The sequence below is a fragment of the Silurus meridionalis genome, chromosome 3 (genome assembly GCF_014805685.1).
Source record: "Silurus meridionalis isolate SWU-2019-XX chromosome 3, ASM1480568v1, whole genome shotgun sequence".
Lineage (NCBI taxonomy): Eukaryota > Metazoa > Chordata > Actinopteri > Siluriformes > Siluridae > Silurus > Silurus meridionalis.
Genome location: NC_060886.1, coordinates 21,569,941 through 21,588,953, shown reverse-complemented (window position 1 = coordinate 21,588,953; position 19,013 = coordinate 21,569,941). Strand labels below are relative to the sequence as shown.

Genomic DNA, 19,013 nt, shown 5'->3' with positions numbered 1-19,013 from the left:
TGTCTCCTGAACTTTTTTTTATGTTGTTGTTATTACTGTTTTATTATAGTGTTATTAACATGGGTGAGGCGGTGCCTTGCTTTCCAGAAATACTCTCTAACCGATATGTGGCTTTTCTTTTCTTTTCTTTTTTTTTTCTTTTTTTTTGCGGCGGTGGACGTTGGCGTTTGCGAGTGTGTCTTTCACCCTGTCTTTTTATAACTCGGCCGAGCGCTCCTCTTTAATCACACACCGGGGGAGAGAGAGGGAGAGAGAGAGAGAGAGAGAGAGATGGAGGGAGGGAGGGAGATGGAGGGAGAAAGAGATGGAGGGAGGGAGGGAGGCGGGCCGAGGCGCTGCGTGTGTGTAACGCGATAGCTTCGCCGTCCTGATGCCGTTACACACACACACTCTCTCTCTCTCTCTCTCTCTCTCTCTCTTTCACACACACTCACATGCCGTAGGCTACAGCTCGGAGCCGCATCTCTCAGTGTTTGCACGCGCACGGAAGGAGCGCAAGGCAGCAGTACACCGCGCGCGCGCTCCACGGGAACGCCGCTTCTCCTCGCCAGTTTCCGATCTTCTCACGGGGTTTACGCACATTTCTCTTTTCTTCAGGAAAACTCAGAAACAAAAACCCCAGACAGATAAACACCTGGCGTCATCTGGATTTGGATAGTAGCTTTACTCACTTTCTCCAACAGCTCGTGGGGAAATCAAGCGAGTCGAACTTAACGCAGCTCGTTTCCCACACTGTCCTGCTGTCACTGGCATGTTTTTTGGTCAGACCTCAGCGAGAAAAAGTTCTCTAGAAAGCTGTAATGTTTCATTTGTTTGTTGTTTCTTTTGCCTGTACTGCTGCACGGGCATGTTGTTAAAGCGCGCGCTCTGATCTGATCTGAGTTTTTCTCTGCGTGTTGAAGAGCAGCGCGTGGAACAGCAGAGAGGAACAGCTCAGAGCAGAGTACAGAAGCGATCAACACCGTGCACCAAAGCTCTTCTCGGTGGATAAACCCGTTTCTCCACGCCGTTAATAAAAAGAGGGCCAGGATTCAAGAAACAAGAGTCCACTTTCACGCTTTTTTCCCCCTCCCAGGGTGGCACACTTCACCCGGAAAGATGGATTTAGCCACCAGACTCTATGGATGCTTACTCGTGCTTTATTTCTCATCTCTGGTTCGCGCAGATGAGGGTAAGTTCAATGCACGTTTATTCTAAACCATTCATAATTTCAGCCACATGTTTATATGCAACAGACAGATTTCCCCCAGTTTTAGTGTTTCGTGTTTGCATTATAGATGCAAATATAAATAGAATGTGCAGTGTGTGTTTTATTAACAGGTGGCAACTGGTGTTAAACCTGCAACATCCGTTTAAGATCACTATATATATATATATATATATATATATATATAGTGTGTGAGATTTTTTTTTTACTCAAAAGAAAAGAAAGTATAAGTGCATTAGGACAGTGAGCTTTTTTTCACTATGAGATTATTAATATTTATCAGTAAAGAGCTTTGTGTGTTAGTGTTATAGAGCAGCGCGCGCTGGATAAACATCAAGATGCCCAGATGCGTTTTTATTTTATTTCATTTTTGCATTTCACGTTGTAGGTGTGAAAGGTTTCCGTAGTTCGATCTTATTTTATCTTTATTAAAATAAAAAAATAAAAAAAATGAATGATTGCCTTCACCACACCGGGGAAGTGAATGGAGTGGGATTTGCGAGCTTTCGTGAAATCCAGCAGATTTGATGTATTTAATTATATATTTACTTGTATTATTTATTTATTTATTTTTTTTTGCATGAATGGGCTCGTTTCTCCAGGATTCATTAAGTAATCGAGTGCACACGCGGTAATTAAAGCTGTGCATGGACTGTAGAAATACACTGAAGAGATGGATTATTCATATTCTGTATTATTAACACCATCACTTTTTTGTGTGTGTTATGGTTTATCAGTTTTTTGTCCACAGAATTTCATAGATTTATTTACTAAAGACTCGTGAGAGTGGGCATATGAGGGTAAATCTCGTGTTTTCGTGATCAGTTTTTATTCCAGACCCTGTACCTGGGCTCTTCTTTATGAAGAGCTGGTGTTAGTCAGACCGAGCATTAGTGTTAGGATCGGATTGTGTGCATGTGTGGAGCGGGACATGGTGTGTGTGTGTGTGTGTGTGTGTAGAGCATGTTCCCAACCAAGTACAGTGTTTAAGAGGAAATACATTCACCCGAGACCTAAAACACACTGTAATGGATCTGCTTTTTTCACTGCAGTATCAGTTTTGGACTGGTGACAGATTTACTGATTTTCTAATGTGTCTTAAAAGCTTTGGATATGAAGAAGCTACAGGTATGAATAGTAATGTAACAGTGAACTTGTCCAAATCACTGCTATTAATTCCATTTTTCATGTGATTTTTTTTATCATAACCATTTGCATTTGTTGTTTTTAATGTTCTGAGTTGTCATAAAAGTGCAGCTGATTGATATCCATCATTTTAATTTAGTTTGAGCATAGTTTAGCATAAACAATTATTTTTATATTTCCCTGCTAACAGCGTAAATAGCGTCTTTTTATTTAAAATTTATTCTATTCTGATTTGACCTGTAGTCACCGATCCACAAGGGGTTTTTCCTCAGGGGTCTTTTCTGAAAGCCCAGATTTCTCCCCCAAAAACAGCCACTTCATTAGTCCAGTTATCGTTCTGAATGCCTTTATCGGATCTGTCAATGCCAAAGAGACATGTTGAGGGGGGAAAATTTTTTCCCCAAAAGAGGATACTTGTTTTCGAGGTTGCACTCTTGCTGAGAACTGCTGTGTTTGCGTTGTGCGGAAGACTTCAGTTTCGCATTGAGCTTAGGAGTAGATGAATGATATGCGTTGGATAACGCCTTCGATTCGGGAATCAGAAGGGACTGAAGAGAGGCAATGGTTATTTGACCCGGTTGAAGGAGCGGTTCAGTCATCAGGGATATGTGATAGCATGGAGGAGCTTAAGCTCTTTATCTCAGTGATTAAAAAGAAGTTAATTATCAGCTGAAGTCCGCTTGTGGAAATGGAAAACCCTTGTCAGTCAGCCTCTGCTGTTTTCTTTGTGCTTGGCTCTGGTAGTAGCTCTGCTCAAATCATCAGACCTGCTTCGTGTGTGTATATGTGTGTGCGTATATGTGAGTGTGTGTGTGTGGTGTGTATGTGCACTCTGTGTGTAAATACTTGTGCGCTGCACTTTTTTGACCGATTGTTGGGTCACCTGTGCCTGCAGGTAATGCTGGTGCTGGTGCAAAAACACACACTCACCTGGCCACCTGCAGAGCACCAGCACTGTAAACAAGCACCAACACGGCATGTGCAGGCTGCTGCTCGTGGCATTTGCACAGCGTGGCTGGAATTTAGCTTTAATATCTGCTCTTGTTGAGTTTTCTATGTACTTTCAGTTGGCTGATTGCACATTGGCTGCACTTTCCGCTGCCTTTCTGAGGGGAGTTGGAAAATGTTTATACTTTCGAGCCAGTTGTTTCACAGGATTCCAAGGGGATATGATTCCTTTAAAATTTCATCAGAGGGGTTTATCGTTGTCCTGCTAAACCCATTTGTCATTTTCTGTTTTGTTGTTTAGAGGTTTTGTGTGTGGTTTTTCCTCCCTGTGTACTTTTCTTACATATCGCTGAGGTTTTCTGTACCCTTTCTATGTTTGCTAAAGTAAGTCAGCAGTATGTTTTCTCAACCCATTTGTCTCTGCTTGTGTATGTGTGTGAACGGAGAGAGAGAGAGAGAGAGAGAGAGAGAGAGAGAGAGAGAGAGAGAGAGAGAGGAAGAGATGTTCATAGTCAGGTTCTGCCCAGTCTCTCCTCTTATTTCTTTATACTGTTGACACACACACACACTGATGAGACACAGATGTAAGACTTTGGCAGCCACCGAACAGCACCTGTGTGTGTGTGTGTGTGTGTGTGTGTGTGTGTGTGTGTGTGTGTGTGTGAGCACATATGTGCTAACAGCAGAATCACAGGAGAGAGCAGATCAGTGTTTTCCTGCATTCCAGTACAGACCCTCAGTCAAGGTTATTCCATGGAACACTGTGGGTAGTCAAGAAGCCAAAGCTCAGAGGCATGAATGGTGATGCCTCTCTGTGTTGTCTTCACTCAAATTTGCTGCCACCCCACAGTATCAATTCAGTGGGCAAAGCCAGAATAATTGCCGTAGGTTGAGTGGCAAGCCCGTTAGAACAGCATCTGTTGCTGTCAGATCTAATTGAGCAGAATTGGATAAATGTGTGGTATCTGTGCGAACAACAGCCATTATGGAGAATGTAGTTGCCTTCTCGTGTTGCTTTGTTTCTTTTTTCACATCTCTTTTCTTTTTTTGTAGAACAATAAAATCCTCTTTAAAAAGATGAGTCTCTAAATCTGAAAAAAAGAATGTCAACTATTTGCATTTGGGCCAGTAAACAACTATTCATGTATTTCATCTTTGTTTCTCTCTGTAGTTTTTTTTTTCTCTCTCTACTTCTTCTCATGAGGCGATAGTGAGAAATGTGCCGAAATACCCCTATTGCAATGAAATTTAAAACAAGAAAGAAAACCATAAATAATGCAGCCTTGTTCTCCTTCTCCTGTACCGTTTACAGTTCCATATGGCTCGGGAAAGGGTGATGAATGAGATAAGTTTAGAATTGCATGCGTACGTACAAGCAGCAAGTGCAGCTCTATAATCAGACCCGAATGCAGTGTTGCCTTTCCAAGGAAAGGAAATGTGGGAAAAAAGGGGGGGGAATCTGAAAGCCTGTATTGACAAATCATTGATCTTCTCTATTTCAAGCCAGGGAAACATCTCTGCTCAGCAGATCTTCATGCTGTCGTGTTTGCATCCGCTTTGCATGTGCGCATGAGTAACAAAACGGTGCACATTGATGCAATAAATCAGTCCTCGGTTGATCAGTTTATTGGAATTAGGAAATTTTTACGAGCATTTGTGTGGGCACTACTAAGATATGCTGCAAATTTTCCACTGTCAAGACCCAATAATCTTTTTACTGAGACACACAGCAATGCAGCTATTTGTCATTAATTTATGCAAATTGGAAAAAGGAAATGCGTCATTTCTGAATCTCCATAGTGCAGTTTTACAAATTTGCATTTCTGTAAAATCTACATTTCACTTTAAGAGTAAGGACGGCATCATATCCGTTTTGAACTCAAGCACACACACACACACACACACACACACACACACACACACACGTGTACACAAACCCCAAGCTTTGAGTGTGTTCTTGCTGTTGCCCCAGTACCCGTGACTGTTTGTTGCTATGATAGCATGTGGCACAGTGTGTAGATGGATCTACTCTTTTAGCAGCACAGGCACAATAATTCATGAGGCCATCACACTGCACAGCAGCATCTCTCTCTCTCTCTCTCTCTCTCTCTCTCTCTCTCTCACTCTCTCTCTCAGTCCATCTTTTTTATCTCCTTCTCTCATTCTTTCCTTCCTTTCTTTCTGAACCTATATAAATTCTCATGCAGTGGCAGGCTGGTGCTGCTGAGACATAGAGCCAGCAGAGGAAGAGCACCCCCTAATGAGAGCCTGCAGCCTATCGAACCTAGTTGCACCACACACACACACACACACACACACACACACACACACACACACACACACACACACACACACACACACAGACATAGAACAAGGTCTGTTAAGAAAGTGTTGAGGTGGCAGGATTTCTAAAACAAAACCCTGTACATGCTAAACAGCACTGAAAGAGCTGCAGGCAGTGGTGGGGTCACTTAATTGCTGTCAAACAGGCCGAAATGTTTCAGGCTATTGTACATATTTTGTGTGTGAGAGAGATGTAGTGGCGTGCTCTGTGGCCATCGGGGAAATGGGAGAAGGGCAGTCTGGCATATCAAATGCAATGGAGCAGAAAGCACACCTTTAAATTTCTAATAGCCTTCCAAATGTCACCCCTTGAAAGTCTATTACATCTCAGCCATCTGAGTCTTTTTTCCCCCAGTATTTGACATGAAGGGCTTTGGTGAAGGGTCCAGAGCCTAGAACAGTCATCTATATAAGCATAATAGTCAGAAATCTATAGCGATTCCTACAATTGAATGTCATGTGAAGGATATGGATGCTGCTATAAAGTTTTTGGGGTCTGAATAACCCCTGAGTGAACATATTTGTCATATACATACGACTTCACAATGCGTTGTGGAAACCTGCCATAGCACTTAATCAAACCTGTCACTTCTTTTGAACACATTGCCAGCATCCCCAACTGAGTTTCTCTGTGTGGCACTGGATCAACCCCAGATTCGTACAGTAATGTACAAGTGTGAGGCTATGTATGTAAGCCCTTGCTGAAGCGTCGGCAGTTAACTTTGATGGGTGAGTGTGTATTTTTAGATCAGAATGTGTGCGATTCGTCAAGTCATGTGAGTCGTTTACCTCCTATCAGTGCTAGGCATGGCTGCAATTTATTAAGCCTCCCACCCACTTGGTTAATCATTAATATGTTAAGTTCTTCTCAAATCTGAAATATGCAGCTCCTGAGAGTTATAGCATAAGATATACAAACAGAACTGTACACTCAGGGGGGGTGTATTTCAGCTGAGTTACCTGACATCTTGTAATAGATTAACCTGGTGAAGACACATCAAAACGGAGGGAAGAAATGGCATAGAGAAAATAATGAATGAATCAATGAAGGAAAGAGTGCCCTCTCTGTGCTCCTATTACAGAAAGGCGTCTTTGTGACCAAATGCTGATCTCACAGCATTAAGGTGACCTTTGACCTGAAGCAGACACACAGCCTGTATGTCGTTTCCTGTCACAGGATAGTGACTCTGTTTACTAGAGGGCTTATTATTTTACTGATGTATTATTCTGAAGATTGTATCAGAGATCATGTCCTAATGTTTGCAGTCGGCATGTTCTGGCTTTTACATGACAGGAAACGGACTCACTAAAGGACGCAGGACAAACAGTTTATAAACTACACTTTACAACTTTGATTCTGATGTTTTATGCATCAAATGCATCATATTCTCTGATTCAGGTGACAATTCAAATATTTGAACAATCCTGTGTTATACACTTGTGAAGCCTTTTAAATGACTTAACCATAAAGAACTCAATCATCTGAACTGTATTTGACCTTGTGCTTCATTTACAGAGCCTTGTGGTGGGCACCGGGATGCAAGCGATGCAGGCTATATCACCACGCCTGGTTACCCCCAGGAGTACCCACCTCACCAGGACTGCCGCTGGATCATCACAGCTCCAGAGCCTTCGCAGCGCATCGTCCTCAACTTTAACCCTCACTTCGAACTGGAAAGACTGGACTGCAGGTCAGAGGATGTTGCGTAACACACACAATTAACAGACGAATAAATACCTACTATATGCATGAATACATGCTTAAATTACTGCTTAGGTATGGAAAGTCTATTCAGGGTATTTATATAACCTATATATTCATGTATTCTGTTAAATATGTTATGAAGCAAAAACTTAGGTAACAAACACTGAACTGATCTTCCACTGAGGTGTGAGAGCTATGAATCATGGGCTACGTAGCAGATGGAGGATTCTGAAGTGTTAATAGACTCCGGACAGAAAGCCACTGATATGCCGATATTTCGTGCTTCCTTTTATTCTTTAAAATTGTTACATGTGAACAGAGTCTCTGATCTGGCACTAAGCTGCATTTAGAGAATCTCCCAGTGCTCAACTGGGGAGTATTGAGTCTGTCTTGCATTCATCTCAAAGGACGCATATGAAGCTTACACTATTACATTAAATATCCTATAAACACAGCATTGCTGAATCCCAGAGATTTATTGTAATGTATATTATAGATTTGAGAGCATTTCACAGGCTTGGTGGCTACTGTGGTTAGTTCACCCCCTGTTGGTCAGTAGTGGAACTGCATGGATGATGAATCAGAAATTAAGTTTATTTTAGGTTACTGCTCTGCTAATACAGATGTTTAGTGCAGTTAACCTTTATGATATAACACTATAGGATAACTAGGTCGTAAAGCTGTTTGTACCAGATTTTGCCACTTTTTTGAGTCTAGATGAACGTTTTTACTATACTAACCCTTAATGCATTTTGTGTATTTTTTATGTACAAGGATCTTCATAAACAGGCTTGACATTTCTTTGTTAGAATTAGTGCATGAATATTTTACTAGTTGTTGCTGAAAGACTTCCTGTCAGGGCTCTCTATCTTAGCTAACATGAAAGGAGAGCGAGCGGAGGGAGGGATGTGGATTTCTGATCTATTTCTCGTTCAGAGTTTTAGTTACTCCTCATTGTACATCGCTGCCATATTTTGTACTTTTCCTGAATTTCGACTTGATTTTGTTGAGTTGGCATGTTCCATTACATCGCACTTCTCACGTGGAGAGAAGCTGCTTTTTTTTCACAAGTGCATTAGTAAACACTACTCAGTAGGAAGACTCTCATTTATTTATGGAAACCTGGTGCACGTCATTCTTTTAGAAAAACAGGTCAGCGTGTGTTTTCCCCAGTTACTTGGAGAGGATGTTCTTCGGTTTAGATAAACAAAGCTAAAATCAGCAGCTAGGAGCATTTCTTTCCCTTCTCTCTCCTATTTACCTCCCAGCATGAAGGTCTCTGCTATATCCCAACTTCACATTTTTTCCACACGGAGCTTAAATTTTAGATTTCGTAGGCCGTTCTTATACTGATCTGAAGAGAAGTGGTACATGTTGGCCCACTGGTATGTGTTGGATTGCCTGCTGGGTATATTGCCAGAACTGGAAGCAAACTGAAAGCTGGTGGCTCGTGTAGAGATGAGGGAAAACCACATTTGTCGGTATAAGATTTTGAACACTAATTAAGGATGCTAGTTGTCTTGTTATCTAGGGGTACTAGTAAACTGAAGCTGAAGTGAAATGCTCTGTTTCTGTGAATGGTTAAGCCAAATATCAGCAAGCTTCTGTTGGCAGGTTATGTGAAACATCAGAGGTATAATTGTAGTGTGGTTTAGGGCAAGCTGTATCCTGTGTTCATGCTCATAATAAAATGATAAATGTTTGTGGCTTGCAATACATCTGTGTCATTACCCTGTTCAGGCTAGAATACATTTTACATTTTTATGCATTTGATCCAACCTGAATTAAAAATGAACAGTTGAGAGTAAATACTTGCTTATGCACCTAGCTTTCATGTCTGCTTTAAACTTGCCAGTATTTAATGCGAGTGTCCAATCGATACATCTCTAAATTTAGAAATAATTTTCTCTCCTGATGTTTTCTTTATTAGCATTACTACAGGTCTAAGTAGGCTTAGTTAGTTCTCTGCTATCTTTTGTAGTTCAGTGTTGTTTTATATAGCACTGTGTTCCTGGAGGATCGTTATTTCATTTCACTGTGTATTTTACTAGCTGTATATGGATGCAATGGCAATAAAGCCACTTGACTTGAATTCCCTCTATCATTAAGTACATTTTCTGGATCCAGATGGCTGAATTTAGGCCCGAGCAGCTACTACTGACACTGCTTATATAGCTAACCATGATTTTAAGTGAGAAAGTGCAGTCAACACAAGTGTCTCATTAAAAACAAGTAATAAAACTTGTACCCACTGGCACATAGCAACATTCACAGCTGTTTGGTTAGAGGTTTTCTATCTTACTTCTTTGTTAACTATCTTCATGAGAGTAAATAGTGTGTCCTAGCAGGATAGATAGCTGAAGGGGCTGCCATATTGGATATTTATAACACTAACATCTTTGTGAAGTGGACAGGCTTTTCTATTGTAGCATACAGACTTATAGTTAGACATCAATATGTAGTGTGTATGTGTGAAAGAGAGAGAGAGAGAGAGAGTCAGGGGATTTTGAAGATGAATTAAAAGCAGTGTTGTTCTGATGGCTCCTGTTGTGCCAGCCCCTCAGGCTAGAGTCCAGACTCTAAGGAAGCTGAAAAACAGCACACTCGCCCATGCACATGAGGGTAGAGGGGATTCCTCTACACCGTTCAGTATAGACTGCATAACCATTTGGGTAGCAAAGGCCACTTAGCCTGTGGCGGTGTGTTTCTTTAGCTTACTTCAGTGTGTATATCCCAGCTGTCTAATTTGAGAGCACATAAACAAGTGCTTATTTAAAACAGTTGAGGAAGAAGCATGACTTGGTGACCTGACTTCACATTGCACCATATAATTCTTCACTTCACAGTCAGTCTCTGGATGCATTTTCCTCTGCTCTACTGTATATGAATCACACCAGCATTATATGGTGTAGACTTTGTGAGCAGACTACTGTATTGTATATCTGATCCGCAGGCCCCATTTAGCTCTCTCCTGGCCACAAAGCCACTCCTTAGACAGCTAAGTGCCCTATTTAATTTATTTAACGTGAGAAGTTTTAACTGTCAGATGTTATTATGGAGCTCAGGGATCATGTCAGTGCCAGCCAGACAAGTTGAACCCGGTCTGGAGTAAATGTATACACCGATGTAACATGACAGATGTTACCAGATAGAGAGAAAAAATTTATCACCTTGCACTCAAACTAAAAGTTCAGTCTTTAGCGGTCTGGTCTACAGCCATACCTTTTGCCCTCCTTTATTTCTATTTTCCATTTTGTCATCCTCATCTCTGCCTCTGCTTTTTTGTTCTAGACCACTCCTACTCCTGTCCAATTTAAATAATTCATCTCCAAAGGTGAATCTCATTCTTTATTCCTGGTTCTCCATCACTGATCCATCTGCGCTGCTTGCGTTTAGCCTGCTTACTAAAGAGACTTTAGTTTAGATCCTGTAGTTTGTCTCATGAGTGGGGTAAAACTGCGAAGGCTGTTTTGAACAGTTTTCAAATAGCTGTTGGAGATGCATGCCAGAGTTCATCTAGAATGGATGAGTGTGCTGAGCAGAGGCAAATGGTGTTAAAAATGCAAATGCATTCACTCTGCCTCACAAACAATGGAGCAGAGGAAAAGAGATGAGAGAAAAAAAAACAGTGATCAGAAGACATTATTGTTTGTCAATAATGCTGTAATTTATTTAAACTTGCAGCGAAACTGTATTTTAAAGAAACCTGAACATTCAGATCTGCACATTCGAGAACATTTTCACAGGATCCTATACAAGAATAAAAATCCCACAAGTAATAGATTTATTCTACCTTCTTTGTACTTACATTCTGTTATCTGTGCAGGCTCCTGATTCATTTTGTCAAATTTCACATCTCGTGAGGTGCCATTATTAAAGCCAGTACAATAGTGTTATTTAGTATTCTTAATTAATATATTCGATACTGGTGTGTACGCCCACCATTGAATTCTAAATTGTTCCCATTCCCAGACATTTCCTCTGTTCTTTTGTATTAACTGTGGATTATCTTCTTGTGGAGAGTTCCCAGCACTAATGTTTTAAATCAGCTGCCTCAAAAAGGTGTCAGCATATTGTGTCATGGTTCGTTTTCCCAGTAATGTTTTTGCTTTTGTTCACTTATGAGGCTCTGGATAATTTTCCGTGCATTGTTCTCGTTGATTGTGGTGTCACTCTTCAATGGACTCTGCATCACATTTAACCTCTTCCTGATTAATTAGTATTTCCCACATAAAAGTGTAAGTGTAGAGTGAAATGATGGGAAATGAGAGAAAACCGGGGCGTCGTAGAAAGCAGCAGGCGCCGTGAGAAGACTGCGATATTTGTAGATAGGGCGAGCTGCAGTGTCAGTGTTTGCAGTGACAATATTTCATTGATTGTATTTGCATTGGGAAGAAGTGCAGTGTCAGGATGGGCGATCAGGTCTGTGGCTCACAGCTCTAGGCTCAGCTGGAATAATCATGACAACATCGCCCCTGTGCCTCACTCTGCAGTGTGCATTATAATTCAGATCACTCCACACAAACCTGGCACAGCGCCAACAGCTTCCCGCCCCTCAGGGTTATAAATAGATTGATGCTGAATGAATATAAAAAGAGCTACATGATTTATTATGATATATCTGTAATTCAATCAAGCAAGCCACATTCCTGAATGGCATGGATAATGGATATAGAGCGAGGATGAGCTGGCTGAAGGTGCTTTTCCGCTCTCTTTGTCTGTCTTTCTGTCTGCTCTTTCATCTCCTCCTTTATGGAACCCTCTCACTTTGGAACTCCTGCTTTATCTCTATGAAGTAAATAGCCTTTTACTTTTTGACGAAAGATTTCATTCATATGGAGTTTGATCACCGTATAAAGCACAAGGTTCAAACATTGTCATGGAACATGCCTGGAAATTGCTTGCTATCATTTAGTAATGAATGCCATGGTTAGCATGCACTGTGCATTAAGAATGTTAATTAGGTTCCGGTTTGGGAACAATTGGCAGACAGTAGTCTTTATTTCTTACATATTACAATATGTGTGGCACTCTGGGTGTATTTACCCTGAAGATTAGCACTAGTGCCACAACTAACCAGTGTTTAAACACTTCACATGTGTTCCACTGAGGGCTCTGTGTGCATCATTGGCCCTGTTTTAACATCTCTCAACAGTGATCTTGGATTACTACAGTAGCCTTGGAGCACACTCAAAGTTTTGTTTCCTCACGCATGCAGAGCTGCAATGACAGAGCCAGCGGCATCTTAATGTCCCCCAGCTGAGGACAGGAGACTTGTCTGTGGTGGATGGTTCTATGACAATTACATGGATTTAGATGAACTCTAATCTACCCTGACTAGGCTCAATGCAATGAATCAGACTCCGTTATTAGAACTATGCTGCTGTACATAAATCCAGACAAACAGATCCCCCATCTCTTTTCCCTTTTTTTCCCCTGATTGTTTTTTTCATTTTTTTCTTACTGTACAGTGCACAGAAAGAGCAGTACGGTACTGCTAGCTCTTCTGCAATGTGAATTGACACATTGATGATAACCTTGTCCTACACCACTTCCCGGGGGTCCACCTGATCAATGGTTATTTTTCTACATGTAATGAAGAATCAATGGACGGCATGAAGGAGAGCTGGACTACAGGGGACTCATTAATGTCCCACATGTATAACAGTCTTACTCAGGTTGCAGAAACATTTGTTACAGCCATTGAAGACGATTAACTTTTTCGTCGCAGAGCCGGAGGACCATGGCCTTGTCTAAAAGCACGATTTTTCTGAGATATAACACTGCCTTAATTGACTTAGGGGGACATACATCTATAAAGTCACTGCTATAAAATATTTAAAGCCTCTCATGACAGTTGGTTCTTGTCACACAGACACTAGATACCAGAAACTATGTCTCTGCCTTTTTTATTTTATGCAATTTCTTTTTTCTTTTCTCATTTCCCTGACTGACTGTTGGTAATAAGGAAAAAAAAATTACACCCAAAAAAATGACCAGTTCAAGTTTACACTGTGATTTACCTCAAACACAGAGTTAATGATTTGCAGCCAATTCCAAAATGTTTTTTTTTACCCAAAATGTTTTTACAGGTTCTTTGCAAGGTCTATTTGGTTTTCTTTCTTTTCTGAGTAAGCTTTGTACCGCAGGAAAAAGTGTGAAGACGTTTATATGCAGATACTTGGCAAGGCCTTGGGCTGTTTACCAGGGACTCTTTTCTCATTACTTTTTTTAAAAGCACTGTTATTTGTTAACATTACTGATGTTGCCTTACTGTAAACAGATCATTGCTTTGGTGTGTGACAGTGAAACAGTGATGGTCATTGTGTGGCACTGTGAAGCAGAAGGTGGCCGCTCATTAACCCAGTGTTACCAAGGGTGTGTGTGTGTGGGTGTGTGTGGGTGTGTGTGAGAGAGGGAATGAGAGAGAGAGGGCGAGAGAGGATGAGTGTAGCAGATCTCTGAAGCTTGATGGGTGTGTGCAGGTGTGAAAAAGATTCCTGTTTGAAAGATAGAATGTGTGAAAGGCAATTAACAGGCAGCTCAGAGAGCAGGAGGTGGTGTGTGTGTGCGCACACACACACACACGTTACCCTGATCATGTCAAACAAAAACTCCATGAACAGTTCCCACAGACACACAGGAGGGAAAAAAAACATGGCAAAATGACAGTAATAAAGGAGCGATACAAAAGGAAATTACAAAACGAAACTTTCAGTTCAGGAATAAATGTAAGCGAATATTCCAATGCCTCTCTCTAACTGCTATGAAACCACAGCAACGGCATACCATAATAAAATCTATGGAAATCGAATCATCCCTTTTACTTTAATGCTCCTGGTCATGTGACTGTCATGATTAGAGAGCAGGTATCGCACCCCGTGTGTCTTCATCACTGCATGAATGCTGCTATTGTAGCCTGTGTGTGTGTGTGTGTGTGTGTGTGTGTGTGTGTGTGTGTGTGTGTGTGTGTGTGTGCGCGTGTGTGTCCGCTAATTGATGGGTGGGCTGAATTGGAGTCTGAAGGCAACTCTAACTGCTCAAACCCCCCTGGAGCTCCCTCAAGAGTACCAAACCAAATAACACATTGCTCCTGGCTGTCAGCATGATGAAATTGTACCAGAATGAAAAAAAGATAGAAAGGATTCTGATTACTATTATTGTTATTACTTATATTGCTGTTTTTTTATATCCTTTATTTTTTAAATGCCAATGCCATGTTCTATTCCTGCTTTAATTATTCTTTTATATCAGAGCCCACACTTCAACAATGCAAATGTATCTTTAATTGTCATGTCAGTACAGAATGTTTAAATGCTGGAATGTCAGAGTGAGAAAATCACATACTCATTATGAATTCTGCCTTCTGAACCTTATCACATGAGACTTGTAAAGACAGTGCACACTAATGTTTCCTGCCAAGGACCACCTTCGATCCACAAATCCACAGACCACATTTATTTTATCCAAATACTGAGCACATTAGGCACAATTAAAGTTCCTGTATCCACAGATCCCATACCATTACACAGTGTTAAAAAGCAGCTTGTTTTCTAACCTTGCGTTAACATGCAACTTCATGTTATTTGAAGTTATTTTTACATCAGTTAGGTTTCAATTAAAGTGTTTTTTCACAATTTGGAATCCATTTAGTTATTTGGAATACATTAATTCATAAGAAATTCTTTACAAATAGCCTGCACAGCAAGGACTGCTGCTCAGGATGATTGCAATCCCCACATTCATTTATCTTTGAGCTATCACTGTTTTCGTTGTGTCATTTTTGTGCTCATAATGGTATGTACATGCTTAATGGTTTTGAAGACACCTGGTGGTGTCTTTCACGTAATGAACTGAAAACAGCGTTGGGTTTCGGTGTATCTTTTCCTTCCCCTTCCTTTCTTGGCACACAGCCTCCGCCTTCTAAACTGTGTCACACCTTCATCTTCCAGCAATCAGACTCACTTTGATAGTTATAAAAGGATGGGAAAAGGAAATAGAGAGGTGTCTCTTGCTGGCAGGGGTCCTGATGAGGCCAGTGAAGCATGTAGGTCAATGACAGAAGATAATGTATGAAAAGTAGTAGCATTAGAAGAGTAGAGTGCTTTATTTTCATTCTAGCTGGCAGAGTGAAACAGCGTTCTCCAGTGCCAATGCCTGAGATATTGTGGGAAATTGATAACAGTTTGGTACAAGATAATCACTGGGCAACATGCAGGGCAGATTAGGAAAAGTTACAGTGCAAACTGACAATAGAATAGAAGACAATAAATTTATGCTGTGCAGAACATTAATCACAACAGAGTCGTTGGAACAGTTTAGAACATACAGTACATACAATCAGCAACAATATAGTAGTTGGAATAGTTTGTGTGATAAGTAAAGTCTTACATTTTTGAAAGAAGTTTTAGATAGTAAGAGTTTTTTGATAATAGAGGGAAGATGCAAATCTACTTATTTGATGATATTTTCTCTGTTTTATCTATTGGAAGTGATTATTTTTGAGCCCCACAGCCATCCAGAGCCTAACCTAATGACTGGCAAAACCAATGGAATTCATTTATACATGCTTGATGGCAGCATTTAAGGAGAACTTAACCACACTTGCTGCTTCTCATTTCCTACCCAGGAAGTCCGAACCATCCTAAGTGATTCAGTTTTGTGAAGACGGAAGCCTTCAGAAGCATCTTTGCCTAGCAGAGTTAAGCAAAGACACTCGTCACTTAATTCTAAAAGCCTTCTGTGTGAGAACACGACTTGTCTTCCGAGTGCCTGATTCATGTGTGAGCAGCTGGAAGAAGAGAATGAGAGACGAAGCTCTTCACATTGGGGCTCATTGACTTCTCCGGCAGGCGACTCTCGAACTCTTCAGCTGGAGTTGATTGTTGAACAATGACTCTCCTCAGCTCAAGTGCAGTGAGGAGTCACAGGCTCATTAGACTGCGGTTAGATCAACCTCAACACACTGGCACCAGTCACGCTTTACTGTTGAACGAACTTGTGTGAGCAGTTCTATAGAAAAACCGTCTGTGTTAGTGTGATTGCACAGCGCTTAGCAGGACAGCTGTCTTCCTTTACATCCTCATTAGACTTAATGGCAGCTCAGCAGTTCCTTCTGTATTGTTCGGTCCTTTTCCCTTTTAAGACCAAAATTATTTTAATTTAGCTTGAGAAGGAAAAGCAGATTAATCAATTTGATCTAATCAAATTCCTTACAATATGAACTTGTAGTGAACCTCTGTCTCCCTTACTTGCTTTGTCATACGTGTTGCATTTGAGCTGTTTTTAATTTACTTGTCATTTAGGTCAGCTTTTTGTGTCTTTGAGGAATGGAGTCCATTTTGTGTAATCAGACAGGAAATGTTTGAAGTGCATAATAGGCGTGTTTTTTCCTTAGTTAACTGAGATCGAGGCCCCTTTGACCACAGCGAGCGTAAACTCCTCAGGCAACCGCTGCTTTTAAACCGAGGATGTAATGAGAGAAAAAAAAAGAGAGCGAACTCATTATAGTGGGTGCTGCTGAAAAAAAAACTGACAGTCTATAAAGACGTACGCATTGTGCTTTGAGTGTTTGTGTGTGCATACAGTATATCTGTTCTGAATATGTATGAGAACGCGTATGTGTATTTTGGCCTTCAGGGTCCTTTATAATCATATCAGGTTTGGTCTTATTCTATTAACACTAATTGTGTGTATTACTTTAACCACTGAACGCCTGTGTGTTATTCATTTATTCATCTCAAATCACATTATTGCTATACATTTTTCAGTTACAGTGAATCTAATATAACAGTTTATATTTATAGAAGTGAGAAAGTGTACACTTTGATTTATTTTTGTGTGGTGTCTGTTACATTGATTTTTTTTCCACTCCCCTCCAACTGTGTTGTCTGCTGCCAGGTTTTGTTAGAACAAAGATGCATCTAAAATCTTAGGAGAAAGATATATATGTTGCCAGCCCTCATTTTCACTGACAGACAGGAATGTGTGTGTAACACAGGTCACAGGGTCAGATAGGCTACAATTACTCAAGCATTGACCCCACTGGAGCTCTGCCCTTACATCTGCCCTGTGTGATTGGATCTGTTTTTCAGATACGACTTTGTCGAGATCCGTGATGGAAATTCAGAATCTGCAGATCTGCTGGGGAAACATTGTAGTAACATCGCCCCGCCGGCCATCATCTCATCAGGACCAGTTCTCCACATCCGATTCGTGTCTGACTATGCTCACCAGGGAGCCGGGTTTTCGCTCCGCTATGAGATCCACAAGACAGGTAAGAGAACTACACCACTAAGGCTGAACAATATGCTTATGTAATAGTGATATAGTGGGGAGGTGGTGGCTCAGTGGGTAAGGTGTTGCTACAGATCAGAAGGTTCAAATTCCTGAAACATCTGAATAAAATGATTGGGTCCTTCAGCAAGGCCTACTTCAGAAAACGACTTAGTTGTATCCCATCTCAAGTGTAAATAAATCTGCTTAAAAACCATTAACCAGGAACAAAAATGGCTATGGATTAATGTTGCATAAAAATTTTTCTTGTGTGTCTGATCTTTTTTGATAGACTCCCACTGTTACTATCAGATTCGCTTGTAGCATTGATATTCATCTTCAGGTATTATGGTATAATATATCTTTGACATATTGCTTTCACTTACTCACATTCAACAAGTTATGATATTGCCTTTGCATGAAGGTTTATTTAGTTTTTTCTGCCTCAGTTTTTAGTGTTTTTTTTTTGTTTGAGTATGTGAAGATTGCCACCACAGTATGAGCTCCAATGGAGCTGCCTGTATTAGCAGGCAATAAAGGACTCTTTCACACAGGATACACACACTTTAACCTTCCCTCTGATCAAACCAACATCAGCAGCAACGTGCCAAGTCCCACATAAATTACAAGTAGTGATTGGCTTTTGAAAACTGGAGGGAAAGACTCTCATTGGTCAGGTTGGTGTCAAGTACTTTTTTGTTAAATCCTGGAGGGAAATAATGCCACTGGTCAGGAATTGTCTTTGTAGCAGACAACAACATTGCGAATTGAAGGCAAAGTGTTCAACTGGTCAGGTTTGGTTCAGTAGCAGGAAGGTCATTGTTACGGTAATGTAGTGTCTTGTGACACTGCATAGGGCTAATCACAGCTGCCCCGGTATGACCCTGCCACCATACCCACTCTCCTTCATGGGTCTGTTTGACACACAGTGTGACAAATTCAGATCAAGGCAGCAGCGGGAAGAAAAAATAAACAGCGGGCAGGAATCTACTGTTCCCCGTTTCATCCTTCAGAAAGCATTCCAGGAATGCCTCTTTAATTGAATCCTGATCTCTAGGCTTTAAAGCAAGCAAGGGAACTAGTGTTACTGACATAATGTCTGTCTGTGTTACTGTGTATGTGCTGTCAAGTTCAAACAGAAGCCGCCTGACAACAGATACCAAAAATCACAAAGGCCCTTTTTCTACTCTACCAGATAACAAGAATTGCTTTTTAAATTGGCTAATGGCATAGTAATAAATGTTTAAGTAGTATTTTTTTCTTGTTTAAATTGGTATTAATAAAAAATGAACAGCACTGTAGTTGGCTCCTGCAACAATATACACTCATAGAGTAAGTCCATTTGATATTTTTCAAAAATCATCACAGTTATTGATGTCTGCAGCAGAA

General features: G+C 40.8%; 1 protein-coding gene across 2 annotated transcripts in view; it reads left to right on the top strand.

Annotated features, from left to right (window-relative positions):
* Positions 1-402: 402 nt before the first annotated feature.
* nrp2b (neuropilin 2b) overlaps positions 403-19,013 on the top strand; it is a 67,293-nt gene continuing 48,682 nt past the window's right edge. Inside the window, exons 1-3 of one of the 2 annotated variants that reach the window (XM_046844602.1) lie at positions 403-1,171; positions 7,161-7,335; positions 17,444-17,625. In XM_046844602.1, the coding sequence (XP_046700558.1) occupies positions 1,099-1,171; positions 7,161-7,335; positions 17,444-17,625 (430 nt within the window). In that variant the 5' untranslated portion in view covers positions 403-1,098. The remainder of the gene's footprint in view (positions 1,172-7,160; positions 7,336-17,443; positions 17,626-19,013) is intronic. The other variant, XM_046844596.1, reaches the window with a different exon arrangement.